At 34.3% G+C, this 21,032-nt stretch overlaps 1 protein-coding gene across 1 annotated transcript; it reads right to left on the reverse strand.

The window, feature by feature from the left end:
* Positions 1 to 1,508: 1,508 nt before the first annotated feature.
* Positions 1,509 to 19,926, reverse strand: LOC143082288 (eukaryotic translation initiation factor 3 subunit M-like). The gene is made up of 10 exons (XM_076257910.1): positions 19,803 to 19,926; positions 15,145 to 15,283; positions 10,702 to 10,843; positions 8,406 to 8,529; positions 7,893 to 7,987; positions 7,354 to 7,437; positions 6,622 to 6,721; positions 5,322 to 5,403; positions 3,540 to 3,683; positions 1,509 to 1,816 (listed from the first exon to the last, which is right to left on the reverse strand). Exons 1-10 carry the CDS (start codon positions 19,842 to 19,844, stop codon positions 1,611 to 1,613), a joined length of 1,158 nt encoding a protein of 385 aa, XP_076114025.1. The 5' UTR covers positions 19,845 to 19,926; the 3' UTR covers positions 1,509 to 1,610.
* Positions 19,927 to 21,032: the final 1,106 nt, after the last annotated feature.

The following is a 21,032-nucleotide window of genomic DNA, read 5'->3' on the forward strand; positions in this document are numbered from 1 at the left end:
AACCAAATATAGATATCCTATTACTCATAATAAGAGAGAAATTAACATTACAAAAAATATTGTAATTTTTTTTAAGTCACTGAATCATGAAAATGAGGTCAAGGACAATGGACATGTAACACATGGAAACTTTTTAATATGAGGCATATATAAACAAAGTATGAAGCATCCAGGTTTCCAACTTCTAAAATATAAAGCGTTTAAGACGTTAGCTAACACCACCACCGCCAGATCAATATTCCTATGTCAAGCTTACTGCGGCAAGTCGCAGGCTCAACAAAAATGAGGTCAAGGTCAAATGAAACCTGCCAGACAGTCATTTCATACACCAAATATAGTTGATCCATCACATACAGTATTTTACATGACAAAAAAAAAAATCAAGTTGTTGCTAGAAACAATAAGTGATGTGCTATCAAACATGTAAAACCTTACCTCATTCTTTATGTGCATGACCTTACCTCATTCTTTATGTGCATGACCCAAGTCAGGAGCCTGTTATGCACTGGTTGTTGTTGGTACATGTCTGTCATATTTGTATTTGTAAATTGCTGAGGTTTTGTTTATAAATCAGGCTGATAAATTTCTCAATTGAATTGTTTGATATTTTTCATGTAGGGTCTTTAGCAGACAGCAGACTATACGGTATGGTTTTATATCACTGTTGAAGGCTGTTCTGTTACCCATTAATGCTTATATCCACTTCACTTGAACTTTGAACTCATTGTAGTTAACTAATTGGCAATCATACCTTATCTCCCTATTTTATACTGAGCCATGATAATGAGGTCAAGGATAACAGACATGTGACGGATAAAAACTTCTGAACATAAGGCATCTGCATACAAATTTTGAAGCTACAAGGTTTTCTACCGTCTGAAATATAAAGTTTTTAACAAAATGTTAACATCACCCTCTAGATAGCAATTTCTGTCTGGCATTCTGTGACTTTCATCATAGGAGACTAAATCAGCAATTTTATTTTAGGTTTTGGGTAATACAATATTCAAATTCAAGCACTTTCATTTTGACCCTGTGAGTCCAACAAAAACAGGAATAGTTGACCCTACAACTCCTGTGTTTCTCTAGAAGATAAATATTGTAAGGTAAAAGGTGCTTTGTTTGAAACTATAAACCAGTATACTGAAACAAATATTAATTATGGTGAGTTTCATAGCACTATTGTAGCGTCAAGAGATGTCCATCACATGAAGTGTACACAGATGTCTTGATTTTTTTTGTAGTTCGGTTGCTGCCTCGGACTTCTTCCCTATAATTATTTATTCACATAATCGTGGATTCATTATTATTCGTTAAATACCAATTTTTGTGGGTACAGTTGAACCACAAAATTGAATGTTCAACGAAAAATTTGACAAGTTGTCTTAAGGCTTGTATGCAGACTTAGGCGACACCACGAAATCTTAAATCCACTGTATATGTAAGTTACCTTTATCAACGAAAATAAATGAATCAACAGAAGCTTAAAATATAACAGTAAAATAAAATCCAATGCCTGTATTTATTTATTTCAATATTTGACAACAGTATCATTTTTGTCTTTTTTTAAACAATAAGCACTTCAGATGGTATTTCTTAAACAGTTCTCCTTATTGTGCCCCAACTTGTTGAGTACGTAGCATGTCCAGCTGCTTCAAACTGGTTTGAACTGTATCCAGGTTGTCTCTCCAGTGTAACAGACTTTGTTGAATCATCTGCCAATGTTGTCTGCCAAACTGTCGATGGATAGAGGAATGGATCACAACTTTCTTCTGCATCTGGTCAATCTTCACTCGCACTGACTTGGTTCTTAAAACTACAGAAATGAACAAAATGTCAGACATTTAAAAAAATATTTCTTGAAAGTGAGATACACAATTTCTTAAAGAAAAATTACAGTTTGGTTTACAGTTATCAAAACCTGTGTATAGATACATTTATTTTCGAGGGTACCAATTTTTCGTGGATGAGGGAAAACTTGTATGTTGGTGGGCATCTAATTTTGTGGTTTTGCCCAGGTCTGCATACAAGCCTATTGAAGATTTGTTATTCTTTGAACATTTAATTTCGTGGTTTACCTGTACCCACGAAATCCACAAAATTGGTATCCACTGAATAATAATGAATCCACAGTACCCTTGTGTTGTCAACTACCATGTATATGATTGAAAATGACCAATAGTATATTAAGTTACACCAGTTGAAAAATTAAAATTTATTTATGTTGTGGTTTTATAAAAATGTCATTTTCCATGCATATTTCTCTTGTGGTTTAAACATTTCTCATAGTAATTTTATAAGTAATTTGTAATTTTGAGAATTTTGAAAACAGACTTTGATGATCTTGTATATAATACCTAGGCCATTCTTCCATAAATGACAAATGGAAAACTGTAAGACCATTTAAACTCTGAAGTAATTAATTTTTTAGCTCACCTGGCCCGAAGGCTCATCAGGTCAAGATCTATCTGCCCTGAAATTTTCAGATGAATCGAACAACCCGTTGTTGGGTTGCTGCCCCTGAATTGATAATTTTAAGGAAATTTTGCTGTTTTTGGTTATTATCTTGAATATTATTATAGATAGAGATAAACTGTAAACAGCAATAATGTTCAGCAAAGTAAGATCTACAAATAAGTCAACATGACCAAAATGGTCAGTTGACCACTTTAGGAGTTATTGCCCTTTATAGTCAATTTTTAACCATTTTTCGTAAATCTTAGTAATCTTTTAGAAAAATCTTCTTCTCTGAAACTACTGGGCCAAATTTAACCAAACTTGGCCATAATCATCATTGGGTTATCTAGTTTAAACCAACCAACCAAGATGGCCCCCATGGCTAAAAATAGAACATAGGGGTAAAATGCAGTTTTTGGCTTATAACTCAAAAACCAAAGCATTAAGAGCAAATCTGACAGGAAGTAAAATTGTTGATCAGGTCACGATCTATCTGCCCTGGAATTTTCAGATGAATCGGATAATCGGTTGTTAGGTTGCTGCCCCTGAATTGGTAATTTTGAGGAAATTTTGCTGTTTTTTTTTGTTATCTTGAATATTATTATAGATAGAGATAAACTGTAAACAGCAATAATGTACAGCAAAGTAAGAACTAAAAATAAGTCACTATGACTAAAATAGTCAATTGACCCCTAAGGAGTTATTGCCCTTCATAGTCAATTTTTAACAATTTTTCTTAAAATTTGAAGATTTTCAATAACATTTTCCACAGAAAGTACTGTTATAGATAGAGATAATTATAAGCAGCAAGAATGTTTAGTAAAGTAAGATCTACAAACACATCACCATCACCAAAACACAATTTTGTCATGAATCCATCTGTGTCCATTGTTTAATATTCACATAGACCAAGGTGAGCGACACAGGCTCTTTAGAGCCTCTACTTTTTCTGAAGATCTGAATTCTGCTTTAAGTGACATGTATAGTCTTTCAAGACAGTTAGTTGTGCCCCTGTGATTTTCAAAAGGTTTTATATTTACTTTTGCGTAAATATGGGATATGATATGTTATTGAGAACTTACTGTCAATAATAAACTCTTCAATGTCTGACTCCTGAAGATCTAACTCTTTTTGGATGACGTTATAGTCTAACTCCTTTTTATTTTCTGACATCTGCATAAACGTCAACATTCTCATCTTACGTAAGTTCTGGTCATGTGATAAACCTATAAATAATGAGACAAAAAAATCATTAGCAAGTTCAGATAACTTGGTGTATGTCCACTGCTGTAAACACATCTCGAGAATATTATTTGCAAATACTGTAGTGTTGACAAATTCTAATCATAGTAATGAGATAGCTATATTGTTGCTATGTCTACTGTACCACAGCTGACTAATTGAACTACAAGACATTTTTTTTTTTAAATTCTGTTAAATTATCAATGTACACCAAATAAATTTATGTTACTTCAGTTGTAATGCAAAAGTCATAATTGAAGTTCATATTGAAAATTAACAAAAAAACATGAACTGTTTATGGGTGTTGCTACTTGCTCCAACAACTGACACAATGTAATATCTGAAATTGATATTGCATAAAAATCACAGAGCAGACAAAAACTTAGAAACTATTAGTTAGGTAAATTCTGACATTCCTGTTTACCAGCTGTGTACTGTAGTTTCATTTTCAATTATCATTTTACATACCCATTACAGGCCTTGAAATCAGGGCTTCCAAAAAATATTTGAGCCAGCCGGACATTTTAAATCTGATCCCGATTTTAATCCCTTAAGACTTAGTCACAAAAGGCAATTATGGTAATCAGATGGCCATTCCAAATTATTATGATTGACATTAGATTAAAAAAAATGATTTTAAACTTTACTTTGATATGAATTTGATGTTCAGATGTAAACTGTTAAATTGGCAGTGCATCATTCAAAGTGTGCATATCAGCGTGCTCATATCTGTATCTGCCCAAGACTCTTTATTTGTGCAAAATGACATTGTCAAAAACTTTACTTTGGTTTTTAAAATCACATTTTTCTCAAACCGGATGTTGACTTGACAATGGTAAAACATGGACCATAAACGGATACGTAAAATCCGTGTACGTTTACTAAGCTTGACTGAGTGAAGAAGCTCTTTCCAAGTTATTTCTTCAACAAAATACTTATAATGAACGTTAGATACAGGTATCAATGATAATTCAGCATTTTTGAAGAAATGTAGAATGCATAATAAATTTCCCACCTGTGCACATGCACACACGTGTTCTAGTTCAGACAACGTAGTTCTGACGATTTTTCATTTAAAACCTTTTTAACTTTTTCATCAAATCATGGGATAAACTACTTTCTTATAATTTTAATCTTTTGGACTAAATCAATTAAAAACAAACCGCTGAAATGAAAGAAAACAATTGTGAATAGACCGATCAATTTATAAAATGTCCGGTACTGAAAATAGTTCACCTGTAAACTGAACAGGTCGATTTCAGCTGTCCAACAACTAATTAGCCTTGATTAAAATTAGGAAGTATTGAAGTAGGGATTGTTTTGATAGTAATTAATCATCATGTCACTTTTATGACTGGAAATGTGTGGATGTTAAAGGCAAAAGGTTATGTCAAAAAGATCGTGAATTATGTTAAAATGACCGAAAAAGCCTTGAAAACTAAAAAGTATATGACCGTTTTATGCTTTGCCCAGCCGGACTTTTACCGGACATTAAACAAATGTCCGGAATATATGACCGTTTTGGAAGCCCTGCTTGAAATATCAGTAATATTTACTTCAAAGATTTGACAAAGTGATAATTTTTTTTATTGAACTGTTGGTACTATATCAGTAATATTTACCTAATGACTTGACAAAGTCTGTATTAGTTTTGTAGAACTGTTGGTACTGTGTTATTGTCCCTGATACAAATATGGATAATAACTGGAAAATAAGACAAAAGGTTTGAGAGCATTTGACAATATGATCAAGCTATAAAAACCCTGTTTCGCAGTAAATTCCAGACAATATGATAAATATATGATTTCATAGCAATTATCAAAGAAATATAAAGCATACATTAGGCATTATACTACTGTGGGACTGAAATACAAGAGATGTTTAGCTAGCTATAAAACCATGTTTAATTCACCATTTTCTACATAGGAAATTCCTGTACCAAGTCAGGAATATAACAGTTGTTATCCAATCGTTTGATGTGCATGAGCTTTTGAATTAGCCATTTGATTAGGGAATTTCCATTTTGATTTTTCCCATAGATGTCAACCCCCTTTTGACACAATCAGTAACAAACTATCAAATTTTCCGTATTTTTGAAAAGTTTTCAGTAATCATTCATAAACGTGCATTTACCAATAAAAATTACTGACGAGTGGTTGCAAAGAGATGTACACTAAAATTTGTCATTTAACATGTTGTCTGTAGTATGTATTCCATTCATTGATTGTTCAGATGTTCTCGACTCAAACATTTTTGTTTTGTCAAGGAGAAGTAGAGAAAGGGGGAAAGCTACTTAATAAAATGCAAGTTTGCCTCTTCGGAAGTCAGTTAGTTACCCAACAATAGGTTGATAACTCCCGAGAAACCGGAAGCATTACATTGGTGTTTCCTAAATACTGGACCAGGACGGAAAAGTAATGATAAAAATCCGCGTTTTACAAAATTGAATGTCGATGATTGGGAATCCGTAACTATTCGACTTTGACCGTAATAGCGAAGTTTTTATCGCAAAATCTGAAAAACTACGGAAAAATCGTAATGGTTGGCATCTGTTTTCCTCAGAGTTTGGTATTTTCGTTATTTGACCTTATACTACTGTGATTTTATTATCATTGCTTAAATACTAATATTGTGAATTTAGTGGGTATAGGTGAAATTCAGAATGGAAAATTTCGTACAGTGTTGAAAAAAATACAAAGTTTCAAAAGGAGATGGTTTCGTAAAACCTTTCACAGCTTGTTGCCAAACATTGTTCCTTCATTAATCATATGAGTTGTATATAAAGCTCATAAAAACAACAACTTTTAAATATTAGGGAGACAATTTGCATTTGTTAAAAGAAGACTAAAACCATTTACAAAAGATTTTAATGTTTTCTCATAAATGTATATATGTCGTCCATCTATTCTAGTACATACTTACATCATGTATGAGTTCTCCTTCCAGGAACTTGACAGGCTTCAGTAACAACAGGTGGTCCATCAGAAATGTGTTAGGGTCTACTAAATGTGTTACTATACATCTATAAATAATACAAATGTGTTAGGGTCTGCTAAATGTGTTACTATACATCTATAAATAATACAATGAAATGTGTTAGGGTCGGCTAAATGTGTAACTACACTTCTATAATACAAATCATTATTTCATTTGTTTAAGATTCTCTAATAAGATGATGACTGTGTTGCTGTCTGTGTTAATGAGTGAGTAGAAAGAGAATTTCTGAAAAAAATCTTACGATAAAAGTTGATAAGTTATACTGGAAAGCTCATGACTTTATTGTGAGAAATAAGTGACTGCATTGTGTAGATCTGGACCTGCTGGTAACAAATCATGATGGACTACGCCTTTAATATCTGTCGTTCGATTTCATTGTAATTTCATTAAGTCTCCTTTTTAAAGTACACAATGACACTTCCGTCTGCAATTTCTAAATCAAACTCGAGGATTTCAATTTAGAAAAACAAAAAACAAAAACATTTTAGTTTTGCTTCAAGAATGGAATTGATGTTTATACCAAAAAGTTCAAGACAATGATTAAACAAGCAGCACCATATTTATAATGTTCATCAATACATTTAAGTCTACATGAAAAAGAAAAGACTTACATGACAGTTCCATAATTTGTTAGCTTTATAAATGACACATACATACCTGTGAGCATCATTTTTAGCCTGAGAAGCATTGTCTTCTGTGTATGTACCAAGAAGATCTATCATTACTTTTGTTGCTGCTTCACTGAAAAAAATGAATGAAATAAGTAAATACAACATAAATATACTATATATCCAGCAAAAATACAATAACTTATTCAATTGATATGCTTCTTCATCTATAAAAATGATCAAGTTGTCCCTTTTCAGACAAGAAATCAAATGTATGTTCTCTTCATTTAACTGTGCCCATTTGTCCTCATATCTTTGATAGGACACTGTTTAAATTTTGTGCTATCTCAACTTAAATACTGGCATAATTTGAATCCTAGATTTAAATTACAAATTTCACTAATAAATCAAGCAGGCTCCATTCACATCATGTCTTCTCTTACATTGATTGATTGTTGGTTGCTTAACGTACAGTAGAAATATTTCATGCATGTTCAGGACAATCTTCTCTTACAATACCAATACTTAATTATGTATTATAACAATGCCTCCATGTACATGTACATATAAACTCAGTAAAGTGTTTACCTTGTTTTAGTATCTAATAAAGCGTCATGTAAACTTCTCAGTATATTCTGGTACTTTGTTGATGATACATCCCACTGTTTGGCCCATTTCTTTACCTACAAATAAAAGAACAATAGAGAGTTAGCTGACATACACTAAATACTTATTAGTCAAAGTTCTCCTATTACAAGGAAACAGGTCTAAGGTTGACTTCAATCCAATGTTTCAACATATTCAGGGAATTATTTGAATACCATTATTATTAATAACACCATAGTATAAACAGAACACAAGTCTTAACAAAAACAATTTTTTCAGTCCTTAAAGGGTTCTTTACAGACAAGTTTCACTGTATATTAATTAATTTATACTTTTTTGATATGTGAGCTATTTGCATTAAAATTTTAATTTAGGAACTCAGTTACAGGACATCTCTTATTTGTCATTGTCAAGATTGGTTTTCTGTAACTTTATGTAATATTGTAATATAAATTAAGTCTGAGTTATAACTGTAACTAAATAATGTATACTTACATTGGTTAGATTTGTATTGACTAAATACAATAGATCTGTTTGGTGGGCTAATTTGACTAAACATAAGTATACATCAGCTCTTGAGGAACTCTTCTCGTCCAGACCAGAAAACAAGTTTGATAATCTGTCAGAAAGGTAGAATATTGTAAAATCAGATGATACAAGATTCTTACAAAAAAAATTGTATCATAGAAATAGGTTTGTTGAAGGCCATACGGTGACCTATAATTGTTAATTTCTGTGTCATTTGGTCTCTTGTGGTGAGTTGTCTCATTGGCAATCAAACCACATCTTCTTTTTTATATTTGCAACTAAATTGATAATAACCATTTGATATCCATGCAACGTAAACATGTTGTACTCCATCTGGTTCTTCAGTCTAGTAATGAGCAATGAGCCTACAATAGACACTGAGTTCTCTAGTGAGCAATGACCCTACAATAGTCACTGAGTTCTGTAGTGAGCAATGACCCTACAATAGACACTGAGTTCTGTAGTGAGCAATGACCCTTCAATAGACACTGAGTTCTGTAGTGAGCGATGACCCTACAATAGACACTGACCCTTCAATAGACACTGAGTTCTGTAGTGAGCGATGACCCTACAATAGACACTGAGTTCTGTAATGAGCAATGACCCTACAATAGACACTGAGTTCTGTAGTGAGCAATGACCCTACAATAGACACTGACTTCTGTAGTGAGCAATGACCCTACAATAGACACTGAGTTCTGTAGTGAGCAATGACCCTACAATAGACACTGAGTTCTGTAGTGAGCAATAACCCTTCAATAGTCACTGAGTTCTGTAGTGAGCAATGACCCTACAATAGACCCTGAATTCTGTAGTGAGCAATGACCCTACAATAGACCCTGAGTTCTGTAGTGAGCAATGACCCTTCAATAGACCCTGAGTTCTGTAGTGAGCAATGACCCTTCAATAGACACTGAGTTCTGTAGTGAGCAATGACCCTACAATAGACCCTGAGTTCTGTAGTGAGCAATGACCCTTCAATAGACACTGAGTTCTGTAGTGAGCAATGACCCTACAATAGTCACTGAGTTCTGTAGTGAGCAATGACCCTACAATAGTCACTGAGTTCTGTAGTGAGCAATGACCCTACTGAGTTCTCTAGTGAGCAATGACCCTACAATAGACACTGAGTTCTGTAGTGAGCAATGACCCTACTGAGTTCTCTAGTGAGCAATGACCCTACAATAGACACTGAGTTCTGTGGTGAGCAATGACCCTACAATAGTCACTGAGTTCTGTAGTGAGCAATGACCCTACAATAGACCCTGAGTTCTGTAGTGAGCAATGACCCTACAATAGACCCTGAGTTCTGTAGTGAGCAATGACCCTACTGAGTTCTGTAGTGAGCAATGACCCTACAATAGTCACTGAGTTCTGTAGTGAGCAATGAACCTACATAAGACACTGAGTTCTGTAGTGAGCAATGACCCTACAATAGACACTGAGTTCTGTAGTGTGCAATGACCCTACAATAGACACTGAGTTCTGTAGTGAGCAATGACCCTACAATAGTCACTGAGTTCTGTAGTGAGCAATGACCCTACAATAGACACTGAGTTCTGTAGTGAGCAATGACCCTACAATAGTCACTGAGTTCTGTAGTGAGCAATGACCCTACAATAGACACTGAGTTCTGTAATGAGCAATGACCCTACAATAGACACTGAGTTCTGTAGTGAGCAATGACCCTACAATAGACCTTGAGTTCTGTAGTGAGCAATGACCCTACAATAGACACTGAGTTCTGTAGTGAGCAATGACCCTACAATAGTCACTGAGTTCTGTAGTGAGCAACGACCCTACAATAGACACTGAGTTCTGTAGTGAGCAATGACCCTACAATAGACACTGAGTTCTGTAATGAGCAATAACCCTTCAATAATCTTTGAGTTCTAATGAACCTAAGTGATGATGACAAAACACACAAAATAGAAAATCCTATCAATGGCATCTTGTGAATCTATAAAATAAAGTTGAGAATGGAAATGGGGAATGTGTCAAAGAGACAACAACTTGACTATAGAGCAAAAAACAGCTCTCAAGGACTCAGCATTAGTTTTCTCGTTTGATATGTTTTACATTGTCATTTCAGGGCCTTTTATAGCTGACTATGCGGTATGGGCTTTGCTCATTGTTAAAGGCAGTACGATGACCTATAGTTGTTAATTTCTGCGTCATTTTGGTCTCTTGTGGAGAGTCTAGGTCTTCTTTTTTATATCCATACAAAACAATGACCCCTAAATTCAGTTACTGACTAACTTACAATTTAATTCTCAAACTAGCTCTTTTGTCTCCACTGCTTGATTTAGCAACTGCTTCACAAAACTGGAGTACTGGTTCTTGTATCTGATCAGGTGGCAGCACTAATACAAGGGAGATTATACTGTTCATTGTCATCTCTAAATCTATAAAATAAAGGGAGATAACATTTGAGGACCTTGTGGCACAAATATAAGGAAATAGTATTATTTCAAGTCATCTCTAAATCGGTAAAATAAAGGGAGACAACGGAGTTAAGCACACACTTATATAAGAGAGATAATATTGCTTTTAGTCATTTAATTTGAAGAATAAAAGAAACAAACAGCTTATTAGTAACCATAGAGATAATGCTCATTAATCCACAAAATCTTAATGTTTTTTTTTGGGGGGGGGGGGGGGGGGTGGCAAAACTGATGTTTATGGCAGACCGTTGTGTAAATTTATATAAAACTTTGCTTTTTGAGTGAATAAAATATTGCCACTTATGTACTGTTAATAAAAGTCATACAAAGTTTAAAGTTTAAGTTGGTTCTCAGGCATGCAGTTTTTACTCTTAGAATATATTCTTTGAAATCATGGAAAAGGCCAATATTTCCCTACAATAATTGAACCTTCAATGAAATAAATTAGAAATTTGGGATACACAAGAGCATCATTTTTCAATATGAAAAGTGTGTTGTTTTTACACTCTATTTTCATATTTCTACTGTATATTGTAATTATATTAAACTTCATGAAAAAGCATACAGGTGAAATTTGCAAATACATTCTCTGACTTAAAGAAGTCAAACAATACATGCACTATTTTTTATTACAAGTTTCAGTTAAATGCTATTTTATAATTTGAAGCAGTTTCACTGTTACAGATAAACTATCAATAATAATAATACAATACATTATTTTATGATGGACCACAGTTGAATCATATATTCAATACTAAAATATGCAACTTTTTGTAACTTATGTTTCGATAAATTTTATTTAAACTTTATTCATACAATATTTCAGGATTAAATGACTTTATAAATAAGAAGACTATAAGGAAATTTAAATCTAATTTTAGTATCACAGGTAAACTTATAGACACAAAAGATGGTATTATGAGTTCAGACATTTTGCTTTTCAATAATGGCATTCAAACAGTCTACCTTAAAGGCCCAGATACCTATAAGATGTCAGTTTTGTGAAGTAGAAACGAAGACAGAATGGATTGTTCATTATTGATGTGTCATAGATGTAAAGAAAAGGTCCATCTAAAAATTAAAAGCACCAGTGATCACAGAATTATAGATATAAAAGATTTAGGACTTTGTCAACAATCAACGGAATATTTCAAACTCACTGACATTAAGTGTCAAGAACATGCTGGACAGGTCTGTTGTTTGTTTTGTCAAACTTGTGAACAATTTATTTGTCTGAAGTGTCTGACTAAAGTTCACCGGGGTCATGAAGTAATGGAAGAAGAGGAATATAAGGCAGAAATGATCAGACAGGAATTCAAAACATCAAGTAAATTTGAGAGCAAACTAAGCAAGCTGACTGTTTCAAATGAACCTCAAATAATGAAAACTGATAAAGCTATAAATATCAAAATTAAAGTTGACACAAAATTTATTACAGATCTTAGTCGTATTTATAGTCTGGTTTCCTGTCAAGATGGTTCAGTTTGGATAGCAGATAACAGAAATACAGTTCAACATATCAAAACTGAAAAAAACAAAATTGACGTTATATCACGGTTTAGTATGATTGTTTGGGACATGGCAATTACTTCTACTAATGCTATCCTTGTATCGGATGGAGGAACACTTCTGAAGTGGATGAATGCTGGAACAGGACAGATAACTCACACTATATACGACATTGCACCACTAACAACATGCAGAATACATATTACTACAGATAATAGAGTCATCATTGGAGCTATACCCGCGGGGAAAATATTTCCGGCTAGAGGAAAACGTGTGGTCATAGTGATGGACTTAAGTGGAAACCATCTGACTAAATTTGAATACGACAAGAACAACAAACCCTTGTTTACATATCCTTACAGGATTACAACTACAAGTCAAGGTAATATATGTGTGGTGGATAAGTTAGATGAAATACGTAGAGGCAGAGTGATAATACTCGGACCATCAGGACAAGTGATACACATATACACTGGTAATCCTGCCGTTAACACTGAAGATAGACCATTTAAACCTTCAGATATACTTACAACACCGTTAGATAATGTTATTGTGGCCGACAGTAAGAACCATGCACTACATATCTTAGGCTGTAATGGACAAATCATCTCTTACTACAGAGTAAATCTTATAGGGATACAAGGACTATATTCTCTTGCTTTATCTTCACCAGGACATTTCTATATCGGGAATTACACATCAGATGGGAGTCCAGGACAAAAAGCTAAACTTTTTGAATTAAAGTACTCTGGATTTTAAAGATAAAACAATTAATTTACAAATTTTGTACATAGGGTAATGGCATTAAAATGGAGCAGTTGCAAGTGAGACTTGTAACAAAAACTTGGATAAATGTTACAGAGTCACAATTAAAGTCAATCTGAGATCGCTGAGATATCGTTTTGGAACACTAGGACTAAATACTGACAAAGGTCAATCTGAGATTGCTGAGATATCGTTTTGGAACACTAGGACTAAATACTGACAAAGGTCAATCTGAGATTGCTGAGATATCGTTTTGGAACACTAGGACTAAATACTGACAAAGGTCAATCTGAGATCGCTGAGATATCGTTTTGGAACACTAGGACTAAATACTAACAAAGGTCAATCTGAGATCGCTGAGATATCGTTTTGGAACACTAGGACTAAATACTGACAAAGGTCAATCTGAGATTGCTGAGATATCGTTTTGGAACACTAGGACTAAATACTAACAAAGGTCAATCTGAGATTGCTGAGATATCGTTTTGGAACACTAGGACTAAATACTAACAAAGCATTAGATCAAGCAATGTAAAACAAAGATTTATTGATTGATATGTGTTTGTTAACAAATGTTTCATGCATAATAAGAATTATCAGTTGACATGTATACATTAAACCTGGACATTAACGAATGAAAACAAGTGACTTTAAGAGCCTGTGTTGCTCACCTAGGTCTATGTGCATCTTGAACAATGGACAATCTACAACATTGCTGACGATAATAGAATTCATTACAAAAATCTCTTTTTTGTTGATCTTGTGCTAATTATTTGGCTGTTTACATTTTTAATTTATCTATTTGTTTGTTTACCAGAAACAAAACAAAAAGGGCAGAAAAATAGTCATATAAAGGGCAGGGCAATCACAATCTACCGCAGATTTTAGATATTCAAAGTGTCTTTCAATCTTTTATAGCTTAAAAATTAAATGGCTACACCAAAACAATTGATAATAATCATCATGAGAGAGCAAGAATTCCAATAAGCAGTTTATTGATGATTTCGACCATGTTGATCAATCATGTCAAATTTTATTAAATAAAATCTATGCAGTAGCAGAGTTCTCGAAATCTTTTTATAGATCTAGTGTTCTCTGAAGAAAAACTGCTGGTACTCACTACATGTACTATTTCTATAACAAAATACCCTAATTGTGTCGGACCTTTGCAAATTTTGGTGGTCAAATCCCTTAGACCACCACTTTATGGAGAACTCTGCAGTAGTTTCATAGAAGAAGATCTTTAAACAAGAGGCTCCCATGAGCTGCTTTCATGTACCTTGTATTTCATCCAAAAAATAAACTTATACAATACAGCAAGATTGTTTGGTGAAAAAGGGAGGTTGTGAGCTCTTGACATTCTGAGTATTTTAAGCTCTCGCATACTTCCTCTAGCTTTTTTGGTTTTCAAGATATATCAATGCACTTCACCCATGTGTTCAATTTTTAGCCATGGCATTTTGACTAACTGAAAAAACAACAAAAAATTTAAACTACATGCCCTCAGAATCACTTACTTTTGGTTTAAACTGATTTAGTAGTTTCAAATGAGAAGATATCTGAAGAAATTTATAATGGAAAAGATAGATAATGAATACTTAGTGATGACAAATGCTCTTGTTGCCTTTTATGCCATGCCAGCTAAAAAAACATTCAAATCTATATGAAATTATGAAAATCCATAAATTATAATACTGGTACCTTTACAGCGACAGTAAAACTACCGATGGACGTCCTTAAAGCTTCAAATACAATACAGTTATCTCTTATGATCAGGTTTCATTTATGCACTTCCAATATTCAGTCATTGTCTATAAAAATCATGAAAATATGTAAGCAAACATATTGTAAGTGCATAAATGAAACCCAATCTTGATGTTTAGATGTGGTTTCTTTTGAAAGCAGCAGTTCGTCCTAATTATCACACATGGGATTTTTATAGACCAGAAAGAGAACTAGTGTGCATTGTCTATGAAACTGATAGTTACCTGCATCGTTATTTAGATTTTCCCACAGATATTTGCTGGCTTCTATGATCTGACGTAAATCGCCTAAGCTATTCCCCTCAAGAGCCTCAGCAGAAATATCTGCTCCCACTTCTTTGAGGTAGCCCCGCAGCTCCAGGACCTAAAAATAAAAGGTAAATAAATCAAGATGTATTCTGGGCTATGTTTATAGCTAACAGTAAATAAGAAAACTGAAGGAAATGAAAGCCAACACATGGATTAGCAGGTTGAGGCATGATGCCATCTATCAAGAAGCTATGTGTATAGTTGCTGAGAAAACTGCTTCAGAAATGTGTTAAAGATATCAAGAGGCAATACTGGATACAAAATCCAAACAAATTGATTTTTCAAGGAAATTGACATAGTTTTAAGGCAGACCGCAAACAATCTTTTGTACCTTTTATTTGTACAATAGTTGGCCAATTGCAGGAAAATGATATTTACATGTTTTCTCAACCTGAAAGTTGCAGGAATGAAATGGTACATGAATATTGCAAAAATGCAAAGGATGCCCTCCCTTCCAAAGTGGTGAATATATATGTCCAAAATGTACAAAGTCATTGATTTCATAGCATAGAATTGAGAGTGGAAATGGGGAATAAGTCAAAGAGACAACAACTTGACAATGGGACTAAATATTAACATCATGGAGCAGACAACAGCTGAAGGCCACCAATGGATCTTCAATGCAGCGAGAAACTCATACATGCATCTTATTACAAACAACAGTGTCTTGTCTGCTAAACTATCATATCAGATAGAAGTAATGGAGGTACCTTCATGACAAATAATGGTAAAAATCTTACCAAATGATTTGAATGATCACTTTCTTTTTATGAATTTGACGAATCACATTAAATGTTTTCCAAAAATTACGCTAACAATAATTATCGCTATTTTATGAAATTTGATTTGATCTGAATGATAATTTCCTTTCTCACAGGGCTTTCCATTGAAGCCGGTAGCCGGCGGAAATCCGCCGTTTGCGGTGGTTTCAAGTGCCGGCTACTTCACTGACAAAAATATAAATTCAAAAAGACAAAAATATCTTTTTCAAATGTTTACAGGCAGCCGAGAGACGCAAAGTCGCGGTCACGATAAACAAGGATGAGAAGTCAGTGTTTACCTTGGACTAAATATAGTTCACATGAATTCAGGTCACTGATTGGTTGTCTATTTAAAGTCAGAATGCATCGTTTGTTTTCAAAGATAACAAGAGAGACGTTCCGGTGGTCATTGAACGATAACAATAGAGACGTTCAGATGGTCATTTTTTTTGGCTTTTAAAACGTGAAGACAATCAGATAGGATGACAATCTTATGTTATGGAATAATAGCAGTCAAATTAAAGAAAATATAGTAGATTATATTGTTCATAATCTGGAAAACAGTATCTTTTGAAGTTCATTTTTCAAAACCCACGTGGTGTTCAGAGAATCAAGGTCAAAAACGAAAGTAGAATATTGTCGACTCGACCACAAATAAATAACATTTCCAAATGATTTATGTATCCGACTTATTGAACAGTATACAAAAAAAGCGAAAATCAGAGGATATATCAATTTTCTGTCAATGCTTGAGAAATAATTGTTTGATTTAAATACGCGTAACAGTCTTTATAGAGAAAAGGGGGGGGTCATTTGTTTACAAATGCACGTAGTTATGCAAAATAAATCGATCAAGATTTCTAACAAACCGAATTATTATATAATTAAAACTCCTTTAAAAGTAAATGAATTTTAAGCATAAGGTAATAAAAATAAAAAACTATAACATTGGTGGGCGTCCGGATTCGCCGAACGCATGTTACAGCCGCCTATTATTTTAATTGAGCCTTCTACTTCAATTTCAAGGGAAAGCCCTGTTCTCAGTGGAGAAGAGTGATAAGAAAAATTATCACTAGAAACTAACGAAACATGTGGCGATTGCAATGAAATTTACAATGAAATTTACAATGAAATTAATAACGTCTTCATTGGTAAAATAGCGATAAATAGATTATCATTATAGATTGTTGTTGGTCATTTCAACTCGATTGATTTTCTCAATTTTGCTGTATCGGCAAAAGGGAGAAAATAAATCTGGTTGAAATGACCAACAACAATCTATAATTATTTGAGACCTCTGACGAACCACGATTAGGATATCAAGAGGAATCACATTAAAAAGTTAACCAATTTGATGACAACGGTAGCCAAAATGATAGTTTGATGCCTGACGGTAAAGAACATTACTACCGTCATAGAAGGTCGGTTTATACAGGTTTTACTATACGGCGCAGTTCGGTGTATCCGCGCACCTAAGACTTATGACTTCACTTCATTCAACTGATAAAACCAATGATTGGATAATATTGTGTGAACACATTCATAACATACTTTTATTTCTTAAAATCTTCTGTTTGCATGGTTTCAATCTCTAGATTTTGTGTAATGTGTGTTCAAAATAAGGGAAATCCCTTTTCTGAGAGTTCCTCCAATGTCCAAAGATTTCGTGCATGCCTTACATGCCTTATAAATAGCTTATTTTGAATACAGGAAAGATTTAATACTTAAGCCCTAGTCCCAATAGACCACGATCGTACCACACTCACCGCGATCTAAAATAAATTCAGATCGTGGTGAGGTCGCGGTATGAGAGGCATGAAAATGTAAATTGTAGTTGCTCCCACGATGCTTCCAAATCCTCATTACGCTTCTACAAAGATCCTGCTACGATTATACCACATTCTCACCGCGCTTATTCTGCGACCTCACTACGCTTATCAAGATCTTTCTACCCTCATCACGTTCTCACTACCTCCATACCACAAATTATCCGATTGCAACACGATCTTTCAACGCTTCTACTGCAATAATAGCACTTTCTTACCACGATTATACTAAGTTCATACCACGATCTTGCTACGTTCTCAGCAATAACGTCAACATTGTGTTCCATATCAATACAGTTATAATCATTCTATTTCTGATTATTATGTAGATTTCTCATAAACAATACAGTCATGCCATCAAAATCTACTAGAAGACAGGGGCGTGGTGGTAGGGGTTGATGTAGAGGCAGAGGGAGCTCTGATAGTAACGAATCCTGGTAAAGCAGAGATGTCGGACCAACCAATCCAACCTAAATTACAACCTAAAGCTGGTCCATAAAGCTCAAATGACACTTTTTTGTGTATGATAGCAGAGATGACACAGATTTGTCATAGATATAGGAAGATGTGGTATGAGTGCTAATGAGACAACTCTCCATCCAAGTAACAATTTATAAAAGTAAACCATTGTAGGCCAAGGTATGGCCTTCAACACTGAGCCCTAGCTCACACCGACCAGCAAGCTATGAAGGACCCCCAAAATTACTAGTGTCAAACCATTCAAACGGGAAAACCAGCGGTCTAATCTATATAAAAACCAGAAGCATGGTTGAGCCTTTAGAGGAAATGGTTAAGAAGTCCTAATTACATAGACAAACAAAACCTGGAGAGATTTAATATATTTTCTGTGAAAATGACAATGAGAATGGTGGTCTAAAACGAATGTAGTCAGGTAGTAAGAAGAGCGTGATGAGGACGACAAGGGCGTGCTGGAATCGTGAACAGGGTGGTATAGTCGTAGTGGAAGCGTAGTTGGGTCGCTGTGAATACGTGATGGTCGTAGTGAGGTTGTTATAACATCGTAGTGAGGTTGTTATAACGTCGTAGTGAGGTTGTTATAAAGTCGCTGTGAGATTGTAGCCCAGTCTCTCCAAATAGAATCCTGCTTTCACTACGCTCTCGCTACTATGGTACAGCGACATTTGCGATCTTACTACGATCTTAGTGCGCTCTCACTTTGACCTTATTATTCCACAACCGCACCCAATTGTTTAGAACATGTTCAAAGTTGGCCACGCTCATCACGATCTTGAAGACCTCACCACAACCGTAATACAACCTTACTGCAATCTACACGATCGGACTACAATCATCAAAATTTGCATTTTTTTCACAGATCGTAGTGCAATCCTGGCCTAGTGGGACTGCGGTATAAGAAATATAGCTCAGTTTGAACCAAACACACTGCCAAGGACGCAGAGCAAAAAATATTTCAATCTGATATAAATTTGACATAAATAAAACAAATTTTATCTGATGATTTTTTTTTTAATGGAAATTGGCTAAATATGGTAAATCACAGGATGGCAGTTGTAAATTAACTCTTGAACTTATTAATTTTATTCTTTTTTATCCTTTCAGAAGGCTTAAACAATAACAAGAACGATTTTGTTTGTGTTACTGTATTGATATGACGAAATCAGCTAATGCGCGATATCACAGGCTGCGCGGCCACCAGGGACTCCACTGTAATTTATCTAAATTACAAATCAGTGAATAAAACTGTTATAGTGGATTGTATATATGAAAATCCGACTTTGAATAAAGTTTACTAACTAACTTTACTTAGATCAAGGACGTATGTTAGTTATACGTCCTTGCTTAGATATACATGTATGCAAGTAACACATTTTTTGTTTTACCCTGCTGGTGTAAAAATGTGACCGGTGAAGATCAAGAAATAATAGAACGACTGGGTTTTATAAAAGATAAACCAGAGTTCAAAACCCTAATCTGTTATTCATCTGTAATCGATCTGGCGTTTTACCTGCTCATTGATGGGTAAGTCTATGAATACCGGTATGCTCATTTTTTCTGATGGCTTGTTGTCATTTCACACTAACGTGGTCATTTCTTGTTTAGCAGTGGCAACATTCTTATAGGTGACCAGGGAAAATTAGCCATAATGAAAAACCGGTCATTTTGCAATCTAAACAAAGGTTAGTTTTGGAATAAATCATATTATTAGCTCACCTGGCCTAAAAGGCCATGTGAGCTTTTCTCATCACTTGGCGTCCGTCGTCGTCTGTCGTCGTTAACAATTTTTCAAACATCTTCTCCTCTGAAACTACTGAATAGATTTGAATGAAACTTAAAGTGATTGTTCCTTAGATTATCCTGCACAAAGTGTGTACTTCGATTTTTGATCCGTCAAAAAACATGGCCGCCGTTACTTAAAATAGAACATAGGGGTCAAATGCAGTTTTTGGCTTATATCTCAAAAACGGAAGCATTTAGAGCAAATCTGACATGGGGTAAAAATGTTCATTAGGTCAAGATCTATCAGCCCTGAAATTTTCAGATGAATCAAACAAACCATTGTTGGGTTGCTACCACTTAATTGGTAATTTTAAGGAAATTTTGCAGTTTTTGGTCATTATCTTGAATATTATTATAGATGAAGATAAACTGTAAACAACAAAAATGATCAGCTAAGTAAGATCTACAAATAGGTTAATATGACCAAAATTGTCAATTGACCCCTTAAGGGGTAAATGTCCTTTAATGACAATTTTTCACAATTTGTTCATCATATTTGCTAACTTTAAAAAATCTTCTCCTCTGAAACTACTGAATGGATTTGGATGAAACTTAGCATGATAGTTCCTTAGATTATCCTGCACAAAGTGTGTGCTTCGATTTTAGATCCGTCAAAAAACATGGCCGCCCTTACTTTAAATAGAACATAGGGGTCAAATGCAGTTTTTGGCTTATATCTCAAAAACGAAAGCATTTAGAGCAAATCTGACATGGGTAAAAAGTTCATTAGGTCAAGATCTATCAGCCCTGAAATTTTCAGATGAATCAAACAAACCATTGTTGGGTTGCTGCCACTTAATTGGTAATTTTAAGGAAATTTTGCAGTTTTTGGTCATTATCTTGAATATCATTATAGATAAAGATAAACTGTATACAGCAAAAATGATAAGCAAAGTAAGATCTACAAATAGGTTTATATGACCAAAATTGTCAATTGACCCCTTAAGGGGTAAATGTC

The sequence above is a fragment of the Mytilus galloprovincialis genome, chromosome 7, assembly GCF_965363235.1.
Source record: "Mytilus galloprovincialis chromosome 7, xbMytGall1.hap1.1, whole genome shotgun sequence".
Classification (NCBI taxonomy): Eukaryota; Metazoa; Mollusca; class Bivalvia; order Mytilida; family Mytilidae; genus Mytilus; species Mytilus galloprovincialis.

Coding starts and splice junctions, on each gene's coding strand:
- LOC143082288 (XM_076257910.1), bottom strand. CDS start 19,844: ATGAGCATACCGGTATTCATAGACTTACCCATCAATGAGCAG. Junction 7,988..8,405: donor TCAATACAAATCTAACCAAT/GTAAGTATACAT, acceptor TTTTATTTGTAG/GTAAAGAAATGGGCCAAACA. Junction 7,438..7,892: donor TTATTAGATACTAAAACAAG/GTAAACACTTTA, acceptor CATTTTTTTCAG/TGAAGCAGCAACAAAAGTAA.